Here is a 12,576-nt window from a genome sequence, read left to right as displayed (position 1 = left end):
GGGCAATTGGCCTTCTTGTGGCCCCTCTGGTTGCAGTGGAAACACAACAACTCAGATGTCTAAATAACTGCTACCGGAGCAGTGGAATCCCTGCTAAAGTGCCCAGACTTGCTGCACTTGTAGCAACCTGATGATCCCAACCTGCACGCCCCCTCGTGCGGCCTGCCGCATTTCCTGCAGCGGCTCAATCCTGTCTGGCCTTTCGGCCTCCTGTCTGATCCCTTGGGCTTCTTTGCCGAAGCCCCTCCTATCTGACCCTCATCTGACTTCTGTTTCTGGATGTGCTCCAAAACTATCTCCCTCTCCCTCGCCCTGGAAATCATGGAGTCCAGGGTGGGGCAAGCTAAAAAACTGATGTGCTCCCGGATATCAGCCTGTAGCATGTCATGGTAGCGGGTCCTCCTCATATCCTCATCTCCTGCGTACTGGGGCACCAGCAATGCCCTCTTCCGGAACTTGGCGGTAATCTCCGCCACAGTCTCTGTCGTCTGCCTCATATCCAAAAACTCCCTGGCCAGCTGCTGAAGCTCGACAGCTGGTGCAAACTCTTCCCTGAACCTGGTTACAAAGTTTGACCAGGTCATAGCCTCAATAGCTGAGGTTCCCAAGGAATCACCCACTGACTCACACCAATCTCGAGCTCGGTCTCGTAAACACCCTACTGCATACCTCACCTTCGACCCCTCAGGGTAGAACCTAGTCAACTGCGCAGACTCGATGTCTGCAATCCACCGCCTGGCGACAATGGGGTCCTTCACCCCATGGAAATCCGGCGCACCGCTGCCCCTGAAGTCCTTAAAGGACAGCGTGCGAGATCCTGACTGGCCAGATGCCATATCGCTCCTGAACGCCCTGAGGCGATCCTCCATCATCTCGATGATCCCTTCCTTGATCGACCCGAAGATAATGGGGGTCGACTCAAGGATACCTCTGGTGATCTCTGACGCGAACTCGCGTAGCCTATCATGTACTGGCTCGGAACCTGATCCTGAACCCGGTCCCTCTCCAGAACTGCCAACTGCTGGTCTCGAGCATAGTACCACCATTCTAAAATACAAAGAAATAACAACTGTTAGCGATACTGATACCCGTGGAGGGATCCCACCCACTACTAGTTCCCTAGTCTTATCTTAGCCTTCCTCGGTTTGGGTACGGATCCTCTGCTTTCAGTAGTACGGGCCCATACTACCTTCCACATCTATCCGTACCTTCCCCAAAGACTGCCTCGACTCGACCAAGTCCCTTCCCTTACTGTTGACCACCGCTACTCATTATCCTAGGCTTACCCTAGGAAACCTCTAACTCTACCCATCCCAGCCCTTAGCTGCTGAAGGCCTCTTGGTGATGCCAATTAACTATTACCTTAATACAATCACATGCGTTGAGGCTCGGATAATCCTTCGAATAAGGGATTCATCTCTACAACGACTAAGACTCAAACAAGAGCTACGCAATAGAGTCAAATCCCACACTCTGAGATTATTCAACCCTGATCACATGTGACTCAAACGTATTCACCTAACAGTTAACTCCCATCACTTCAAGGCCCACATAGCACAAAGCAAACAACATTTGGACGTCAGAAAAACAATCTCAAGCAACTCTATCCTCGAAGAGAGAACTGAACTAGCATACAATGCTAAACTCGTACTATCAGGAATAACCTAAACAGGCTACCCTACTGCTGTCTACTCAGCTCTAGCATGCAACTTTCTCATATACTGAAGCACATAAATCAGGCACATAAGGCATCACTCCTAGATCCTTAGTCCTATTCTAGCATGTTGTTCTACAGAAACTGATAAACACAAATAAACTTGTATGGGTAGATTGGGGAATACTTACTTGAGCTTGGACGGTTGTGCACATCACACACGCATTATTCTTTCTTAAAACCCTTTACTTAACCCTTTTAGAAAACATTTTCTCTTTCCAAAATCTTTTAATCCCTCGATTTGAATTCGAGCACCCCCGAAGGTGTGTCCGAATCCCTCAAACCAGGGATCTGATACCAACTTGTAACGACCCAATTTTCACGTCCAAAAATTTCGTTTTTAAAACATTACTTTAGAAAATGTTAATAGATAAAAACATTGTTTGACCATACTACATCACAACATAAACCATGTTCATAAGTCAAGTCATACAACCAATCAAAACATCAGAGTATAAATCCCAAGGAAATCTAGTAAATGCGAAAACCAATGTGTGTGCATGATGTGCCGCTACCGAGCCAGCTCCTTCCCCTTAGATGAAGAGGTACCTAAAACCAAAACTGTAAACTGTAAGCACAAAGCTTAGTGAGTTCCCCCATCATACCACATACCATAAAACACATCACATACATACTGCCAGGCTATTCTGGGGTGCCTGACTACCAGGTACGGCCATTCTGGGGTGCCGACTACCCGTGCGACCATTCTGGGGTGCCGTCCTACCCGTGTCAAGCCATTCTGGGGTGCTGACTACCCTTCGGTCCTAACAACCGAACTCGGGGACTAGTCCCCTCCTACTACCTCTATCGCATATAATATAACAAGCCAGCATGCAAACATATCATCACATATTGTCAGACGTATCTGGGGTGTCTGACTACCCTTCGGTCCTAACAACCGAACATATCATGCTAGCATATAACATATCAGGTACTAGCAAACCTAGATGATATCACAAAGACAATCATCTATCATGTATCTCCTACTGGTGGGCCGGCATTGTGGCCTTAGGCCCACTGCTACTAGAAGGTAACTCACCTCGGAGTAGCTGCTGATCTTCGTAGGGAATAATCTGACTGCTGCTGCTGTTCCGGAAATCCTCCGGCTGTATTCCCACCAAACCCTTAGTCAAAAACTGCTAACTGACCTTTGGTTAAAATGATCATTTTACCCCTGATCATGCCCTAAGCCAAAGTTAGAGTCAACTTCCAGTTGACCCGACTCGCCGAGTTGGCTCTCTAACTCGCCGAGTCCATGACCAAACGACTGTCCTGATTTCTGTTTCTACTCGTCGAGTTAGGCGTTGACTCAACGAGTTCTCCTTCCAAACTGATGTTCAAGTCCTTCATCCTACTCGCCGAGTTGTATGAACAACTCGCCGAGTTCATCTTCATCCGATGAACAAGTTATACTGTGACTCGTCGAGTTGTATGAACAACTCGCCGAGTCCGATCTTGATCTAAGGAGATTGCCTTGAACTCGCCGAGTCTAGGCATTGACTCGCCGAGTTCCACTATAGGTGAGTTCTGGCTTCCAACTCACCGAGTCCCTCCTGGACTCACCACCCGACTCGTCGTAACAAAAAGGGGAAAAACCCGGAGACTCGCGACTGGACTCGCCAAGGCAGATGAGCGACTCGCCGAGTCCGCTCCATGCAAGAGCTAAAAATGCAATTTTGCTGGAATCCAATCCATGTCATTCGTAGATCTAGGCTCCTAGAACATGAATAACACGTAAAGTTTCCAACTTTACATGTAAATATCCATATATGGGGTTTTTAGGGTTCAAAATGCACCAAAAGAGTATATCTAAGGTTTATATGCAATATAGGCTCATAAAGGTAGTGGATCTGAGCTCCTAGAGCTTAACTATGCTTGGATCTAGAGACTAATCAACTTATTTCGAAATATTATGCACATACAAGATTGGGGAATGGCTCAAGAATGTCTTAAATGAAGCCTTAAGCATAGAAATAGGGGAAAATGGGATATACCTCAATGGAACTGCTGAGAGAACACAATGGTGCTTGGATGGCTTCCCTTCTTCTGGATCTACTTCCCTTTTTCTTCAAAACCTTCAAGAACACACAACAATTGCTTCAACTCTTCAAATAACAAGCTTAAACGAGGGTTGGGAGCTCTAAGGGGTGAATGGGGGCTGGCCTTGGGCGGATGTGTTGTTTAAATAGGGTGCAAACCCCTGAAACTTAGGGTTTCATCCAACAGCGGTGACTTGCCGAGTCCAGGATATGGACTCGCCGAGTCGCCAACTTAAACGTGTCCCGGGTCCTGACCCTACTCGGCGAGTCGGACCTATGACTCGCCGAGTCCAAGGCTTAAAAAGGAAAAAAAAAACTCAATTAAGATTTACGTACCAGGAACCGGGTGCTACAGTGTTTGTTCTTGGAGTCGAATTGTAACTTAAATCCGAAGAACTGATATGTTTCTCACCGTGATAAATCCACGTCGTATATGTTTCTAGAAACCCAATGTCATGTAAGTGGGCATAAACCGTACGCAAAACATGCTAATACGAAATCACACACGTTTTGCACGGGCAACACACTTTGCCTTTAGAGTTGAAATGTTTCTCATCAATCTTCATAAAGTTTTTAAGACCTTCCAAGTATTTTGAAGACATTCGGTTCTCTCTAATCCAACTCTTATCGATTGTCATTATTGTTTCACTATTAAAAATTATATTATATATATAGTTCTCGAGAGTTAGATTGTATTTGGGTTATATAAATAAATATATACCAGAGAATGGATAGAGTATTCACAAGTAAATAAAATATATATACTCGAGAAGTAAAAATAAGAAAGATTGGATAGAGTATTCATAATGGTTATGAAGAAGAAACTTAAACTAAAAATCAAAGATTCAACATGTTTTAATATTAAGGGTTTAGGTCATTTTTGGTCACTTAACTTTTGGTTTTGTGTTTATTTGGTCACTTAACTCTTTTTAAGTTTTAAAAGGTCATCGAACTTTTGACATTGTGCTCATTTAGTCACTTAATTTTTGTTTTGTCACATTTAGTCACCTAACTTTTAAAATTCTATTCATTTAGTCACTAAACTTCTAATTTTTTTTTAAAATTTTAGTGACTAAATGAACACAATTTTAAAAGTTAGGTGACTAAATGAGTACAAATCTAAAAGTTAGGTGAGTAAATGTGACGAAACCAAACGTTAAGTGACTAAATGATCACAAAATCAAAAGTTTGATGACCTTTTAAAACTTAAAAATAGTTAACTGAGCAAATGAGTACAAAACCAAAAGTTAAGTGACCAAAAATGACCTAAACCCTAATATTAAAATCATATTAATTCTATTTTATAATTAATTTTATTTTATAATTAATTTTATTTTATTTTAATATTAATATTAATTTGATTTTAAAACTAATTTAATTTGATTTTATAATTAATTGGATTTTGTTTTAAAATTAATATTAATTTGATTTTAAAACTAATTTAATTTGATTTTACAATTAATTTAATATTTTATTTTTATTGATTTTTTAAATTAATTCAACTTTACTTTATAATTAATTTAAAATTACTAATAGTACGTTGCTATTAATAACCTAATTAAGCTAAAGTCGTAATGACCAACATTAAGTCACTATCAAAATTAAGCACTTTGAAACCATATTAAGCACTTTACAATACAAACAACAACATCTAAATACAAAAACCATAACTTCGCAATTAACAAAAGTACCATAATTTTGTTAATTATAACATCATACTTTTGTTTATTTTCTATTATAGCATCGTACTTTTAATATTATATTTCATAATATTTTAGTTTAAAAAATTTACCGTTTAATTTGATTTTATAATTAATTTTATTTTATTTTAATATTAATATTAATTTGAATTTAAAACTAATTTTATTTGATTTTATAATTAATTTGATTTTTTTTAATTTTAATATTAATTTGATTTTAAAGCTAATTTAATTTGATTTTACAATTAACTTAATATTTTATTTTTATTAATTTATCTTAATTAATTCAACTTTCCTTTATAATTAATTTAAAATAAAAGTACGTTGCTATTAATAAACTAATTAAGTTATAGTCGTAATGACCAACATTAAGTCGCTAATAAAATTAAGCACTTTGAAACCATATTAAGCACTTTACAATACAAACAATAGCTTCTAAATGCAAAAACTATAACTTATCAATTAACAAAAGTATCATATAATCATGTATGTATACAATAAATACAATTCTAATTTTCATTTCATTTTAGGCACACAATATAAAATGTATACATCTTAATACAAAATCAAGCATCATAAAAAATCAAAATCAAACATACAATTTTAATTTCATCCAATTTCATACAATCAAACATACAATTCCAATTTTCAACCAATTCCAATTTCCATCCAATTTCAAAATCAAACATAGAATACAAATTTTCATCCAATTTCAAACATACATTCAATTTCATACAATCATACCACAATGAGCATAAACAAACCATGCCTATATAACTTCATTTTCATGCCAAAATACACTTTCATTCTTATAAATGCATATATATATATATATATATATATATATATATATATATATATATATATATATATATATATATATATATATATATATAAACACTACCTTCATGCATTCCCGTTTCCTTAAGTAGGGAAAAAAAATCAAAAAACCAACCTTAAAATCGGTGGTGAAGAGAGGTATATCACCGGAAATTGTTTTCTATGGCGGTGTTCACCGTTGTCCGGCCGGCAGCAATGTTTTAGGGCTCCAAAACCGGGAAAAAAATTCCCCCAAAATTGGAATAAAAACTCAAGCTATTACTTATTAAGAAGAAATCAAGGACAAAAACCTTACCTTTTAGCCGGATAATGAAGTGGAATGCTAGAAAAGACTTAGGATTGTCGAAGTAATTGAGAGCAAAATGAAGGGCAGTCGAATGGAAAATGAAGACTGAGAGGGTTTTTGTTACAGCGAAACCCTATAGAGACGACATGATAGGTAGACAAAAACGGCGTCGTTCCACTTCGTTTCATTCAAAAATAAAAAAAATAATAAAAATGTTTTCATGCAGATCAGTCCCATCTTTTCCAGACAACATGTCGTCTGTATAGCTTGACCAAAACGACACCATATTCCATTTCTGCAAGCTAGATAAAAAATAAATCAAAATTATTTTTTAAATACCCTATAGAGACGACATGTCGTCTGCATAGGCTGACCAAAACGGCATCATATTTCTTTTCTGCGACAAAGAATTAAAATAAATCGAAAATATGTTTTTATTTCCTCCTTCCGATGACATGTCGTCGGTATAGAAATTTGATATACCGCCAATATTTTGCCCCTTCCCGCCTAGCCTATGCACACAACTTGTCGTCTGTATAGCTTTTCTGGTCAACACTATATGGTCAATGTTTGAAAACTAGCTTTTCTGGTCAACACTATATGGTCAATGTTTGAAAACTCTTTCTTGTCGTCGTCTCTATAGATCGACTTTTGCGGACGATATGTGTGGTCTAGATAGGTGTGTTCTGCAAATGGTTAGATCCTTGTAGTGTTGCTACGCTCGCTAACAGGAAGATAACATTCCCCCTAGCACTTGCTAGGGGGCTCACCACCGGAGACTCATCGATGTGTTGGCGAGAAGAGAGAGAATGTGAGAAACTAATATGATTGGTCCATCAAACGAGCTCATAATTTTCACTCCGATCCGCATATGCTTTTCTTCCTGATAGCATTCTCGTATCTTGTAGAATTATAGACGCAATTGCAAAAATCGACATTCCGCCTTTTGCAATTTATAAATCCAGATTGCTTCAAGTTCTTATCTACACTAGATTGTTGATTTTCTAGATTAGAAGTTGTTGAAACTTGGTTAATTGGTTTAGTTTTTTCTTGAAGAAATCAGGGTTAAAATGGCGCAAGCGGTAGATGATTGTTACAAAAAGATGCCTATTATCACTCGTTCATATCTCACATCTGCAATTGTTACCACAACCGATTGTTCTCTTGAGGTTTTTTTTTTTTTTTTTTTTGCTTAAATTATTTCGATTAAATCATGAGCTACCTGATCAAAATTTAATTGGAGAATGGTCCAAAACACAAGAATCATTTAGTCAATTTGTATTCAAAGTATCAGGTTTTCTGGAGTGCATGCAAGTTGCTCGACGAAAGTCCTAAACAATATTTAGTTGCTTGGTCTACTTTGCTTTAATATAAGGGTATATTAGCTTAATACAAGTATATAAATTTTCATTCCTTTATTCATTTCTTATTCCATGATATCTTCTTAAGATTTCACTGGACAAGTGTACCACTTCAACGATGATCCAACTCATTTATTATATTGATTATTATCTAATTTATATGGTTATTGATTTGTTACCAACCTATTAACATGGTTTTGCATGGTGTTGTTGGCTTCAATTTGTCTAGAAACTTGCAAAACGGTATCATCAATTACTGATTTGTTGTTAACCATGACCCAAATGTTGAGAAAGCATGGTGTTGTTGGCAAATTTATTGAGTTCTTTGGTAATGTCTCTGTTATTTAATAAGATATTTCAAATCATTTTGAGGTCATGTTTTTAAACATTGTGTTTTTAAATATTCAAAAGGAAAGTTTTCAACTCCAACTAATTCTCTCTTGACTTGGTTTAGGTGCCTATGATTGAAGCATATTTGCGAGCAAACAAAAGGTTTTGTAGATTAAAAGGTTTTGCTGATTATAACGAGGTTATGATAATATGTTATTCAATTTCTTATCTCTCTGACATTCGTGTTTTTTATTGTTTACTTAAATTTGACATTGTTATTAATGTAATTAATGTAATTAGTGAGAGCATTTATATATTCTAACCCTTACTTGTTGGTCAAAGTTGTTCAAAACGTATTTGTCATGTTAAACATCATATAATTTTTTTTGACTTTATCATTGAAGCACATGTTTGTGTATTAAAATAAAGTAATTTAATGTTTAATATTTGTGTAAAAAATGTTTTTGTATTAAAATAAAATAATTTAATTAAATTAGAAAATAAAATAAAATTAAAAGAAAATTGAAATGTTAGAAGATCACACCTATAAAATTATAAAATGCTAAAATTAAATGTTAAAATGCAAAAAATAAAATGGCAATAAAAAAGCTAACATGAAAATATATTAAAAGTGGTAGGGCTCCCTTTTAGGCTTATAGCAAACATAATGGTGAATGTTTTATACGTTATTGTTTAATAACTAAAATTCTATGACTTTTCACACACGTCCACTACTTCGTCATTACTCTTCACCACGTGGACTTCATTCAGCGACTATGCTTGTGAAACAGATCCTGAACACATTTAAGTCTGCGGAGAGCCTCAATTATGGTGACCCGTCGCTCCGGAGAATGGTTGGTGCAAGAAACCGCAACCTCGATGACCGTTTTGAGGCAGTCAAGTTGTATCTTCAGGCTCCTGTTTCGACCATCCGAGGATGACTCATCCTTTTGGTTAAGCATTTCAGGATCCAACACTTGATCCAAATCAGCCGGAAAAGCAGACTGCACCCAAGTTTTCAAACTCAAACCACCGACAAAGCTCTCATCTGTTGGGCTCTTTCCGGTGAAAATCTCCATCAGCATTATACCGTAACTGTACACATCTCCTTTGGTCGATGGTTTTGCTCCCATTCCATACTCTGCAATCAAAATACAAACATTCATTCATGTCCAACTGTAGAAGATGAGATTAGTACCGAAAAGTGAATTAACTCACCTGGAGGTATGTAACCCATGGATCCTTTAAGAACATGGGAAGAGCTAAAAGATTTATCTTTATCAACCAACATGCTAGCAAGCCCGAAATCTCCGATTTTTGCAGTCAAATCTTCATCGAGGAGAACATTGCTTGGCTTTAGATCACAGTGCACCACCGGAGCCACCACACATTCATGGTGAAGATAACTCAATCCACTCGCTACATCAATTGCCACCTTTAATCTCTCTAGAAAACCCATTTTGTTCCGGATCCAGTACTCTAAACTCCGATTCTTCACGAATTCATAGACCAACGCAAGAAAATCCATATTCTTGTGATCCAAACTGGAGCAGGAAGTAATCAGCTTGAGAAGATTCCGGTGCCGGAGATGTCGCAGCGCTGCACATTCAGCTAAGAAGCTAGGCAATGATCCTGTGGTTTCCATGTCAAGAACCTTCACAGCGATTTCCATTGATCTTCCTTCGAGGTTGAGATACCCTTTGTAGACAGACCCGAAACTCCCACGTCCAATCAGGTTGTCCTCATTGAAGTTCGCTGTTGCGGAACGTAGCTGTTCATATGTCACCATTTTATGTTGTCCCTTGAAGGAATCAGAACTGTCCATGATCATCACATTGTTTCTACGGAAGTAGAAAAACAAAGCGATTGATAGAATCAATATCGCTATTAGTGAAGAGATCACGACAACTGAGATCACAACTGCTTTGTGGGTGTCACTATCACCTTTTGTGCATTTGGAATCATAGCATAGCTTTTGATTGCCTTCGAGATGAACGCTTGTGAGATTTGAGAAAACTCCATTACTAGGAACTTTCCCTTCCAAGTTGTTGAAAGAAAGGTTTAGAAACCGGAGGGCCATCAAGTTTTGAAGCTCGACAGGGATAGAACCGGAGAGTTGATTGGAAGAGAGGTCGAGTGTTTCCAAACCTTTTATTTCACCTAAACTATTTGGAATATTTCCTGAGAGGGAATTCTTTGAGAGGATCAGCTGCTCCAAGCTCTTACAATTTTGGATCGACTCTGGAATGTTACCTGATAAATTATTGTTGGAGAGATCAATTGTCACCACTCTTTCTAGACTCTGGATTTGTCGAGGCAAAGAGCCTGTTAATGAGTTGCTAGAAAGATTGAGGATGGTGGTTAAACTTGGGAGATCAAGAACTTCACCTGGAATACTCCCATTAAACTTATTCATCGACAAATCCATGGAAAGTAACTTTTCGAAATTCCTAAAACTGATAGGTAACCTTCCTTCCAACTCATTACTTGAAAAATCAATTTCACTCAAATTCCGAAGATTACCCAATGAATTTGGGATATTCGAAGACAATCTATTTTTTCCTAGAACAAGCACTTGCAAGTTCTCCAATTGGCCTATCTCCGACGGGATTTCATCAGATATCGAGTTGTAGCTTATGTTTATCAAACCCAAGCCTTTTAGTTGCCCAATCGAAGGTGGGATTCTACCTGATATCCTGTTCGAACCCATGTACAAGATTCTAAGTGTTTTGGAAAGATTCCCTATGGACTCCGGAATAACACCATCAAAATGGTTTCCATCAATAGCTAGGAAATCAAGCTTTGTACTGTTTACAAAAGAATTCAAGAAACCAAGACCCTGACCTTGTTCACTAACGATATTATTGTACCCGATATTATACATTTCTAGCTCAGGGAGGTTCCCTAATCCCGGTGGCACAGTCCCATGCAACTTGTTATGCGCCATTCGGATGATTCTTATGTTCGTGAGGTTGTGCAACGAACCCGGAATAGTGCCTGTGAATCTGTTGATGCAAAAGTTGAAAACCAAAAGCTTTGGAAGTGTTTCCCCGACGTTGTAAGGTATATCACCCCACAAATCGTTAGAAGCCAAAGCTATAGACTCAAGCGAAGACATGTTGTAAATGGATGGAGGAACTGTGCCTGTGAGATTATTGATGGTGAGATCAAGATTCTTTAGATTCGGAATACGAGACAAGTCGCTAGGAATTGGGCCACTAAGTGTATTGGTTCCCAAGTTTAAAGTGGAGAGTGAAGAAAGGTTAGCGATGGAGGGTGGAATAGAACCAGAAAGATGGTTTTTTGCCAAGTTGAGAGTTTGAAGATTAACGAGGCGTGTGAGGTCTTCAGGGATCGAACCAGAAAGTTGGTTTTGCATGAAGTCGATAACCCTGAGCTGGATGCATTGGCTTATGTTTGCTGGGATGTTTCCTTCGATGTTGTTGGTGCTGATGTTGAGGATTCGAAGGCGAAAAAGGTTGGTGAAGGTTTCGGGAATTTTTCCAACAAATCGGTTGTTTTGGAGTTGAAGTGATGTGAGGTTGGATAGGTTTCCGATGTGGGGGCTAAGTGGACCAGGTATCTGAAGACCGGAGAGGTCAAGAGCAACCACTCTTCGGCCACCTTCACCACATGACACTCGTGTCCAGTTGCATGGGGAGGAGTTTGGATCCCACGTAGCTAAAGCGTCTGGGGGTTGGGTGCTTGTTTGAGATTTGATGGAGATCAAGGCTTGTTTATCTGTGTCGATACTTAAATTTACAGAAGCTACATATGGATTTGGTATGACATAAGAAGAGAAAACAAAGAAGATGATAATATGGATCAAGGAAAGGCGGCTCATTGAATTCATGAGTGGGAGTAACGATAAGGTTGATGGTTGGGTATTGGTGTCGACTTTATGGGTATTTATAGAGATTTGATGGATACATCTCTACTTATGTCATTTTCAAATGTTCGTCGACTCATTTGTAGTTGTTGGCAACTATAACTTGTAACCTACGCCGAGGCTAAGCTTGGTCAAACATTATATAATTTGTATACGAGTTCATTTTTTCAATGTATCTTTATCAATATCGTTTACATATTAGTTTTCATTTTTTCTATTTGACTAGTACAGATGGAAATCGTTTGTTTTTTTTGTAGCTGTTTTTTTTTTTTTTTTTTTTTTTTTTTTTTTGTGTGTGTAAATTGTGTTCGCATCTTCGTCGTGCAGACCATATATAGACAATAAGCTTCTTAGACTGTTTTTTTTAAGACTGAAGGCGTAAAAAAATATGTACATCCTCTTCTTGGCATAGATATA

General features: G+C 38.0%; 1 protein-coding gene across 1 annotated transcript; it reads right to left on the bottom strand.

Annotated features, from left to right (window-relative positions):
• Positions 1 to 8,884: 8,884 nt before the first annotated feature.
• On the bottom strand, positions 8,885 to 12,137 carry LOC145043372 (uncharacterized). The gene is made up of 2 exons (XM_078992006.1): positions 9,489 to 12,137; positions 8,885 to 9,411 (listed from the first exon to the last, which is right to left on the bottom strand). The coding sequence occupies exons 1-2, from the start codon at positions 12,121 to 12,123 to the stop codon at positions 9,038 to 9,040; spliced, it is 3,009 nt and encodes a 1,002-aa protein (XP_078848132.1). The 5' UTR covers positions 12,124 to 12,137; the 3' UTR covers positions 8,885 to 9,037.
• Between the last annotated feature and the right edge of the window lie 439 nt (positions 12,138 to 12,576).

This window comes from Lactuca saligna, chromosome 4 (assembly GCF_052625555.1).
Source record: "Lactuca saligna cultivar CGN05327 chromosome 4, ASM5262555v1, whole genome shotgun sequence".
Taxonomy (NCBI): domain Eukaryota; kingdom Viridiplantae; phylum Streptophyta; class Magnoliopsida; order Asterales; family Asteraceae; genus Lactuca; species Lactuca saligna.
Note: the sequence above shows the minus strand (reverse complement) of the source record. Positions and strands in the feature narration are given on the sequence as shown.

Coding starts and splice junctions, on each gene's coding strand:
- LOC145043372 (XM_078992006.1), bottom strand. CDS start 12,123: ATGAATTCAATGAGCCGCCTTTCCTTGATCCATATTATCATCTTCTTT. Junction 9,412..9,488: donor CATGGGTTACATACCTCCAG/GTGAGTTAATTC, acceptor TTTTGATTGCAG/AGTATGGAATGGGAGCAAAA.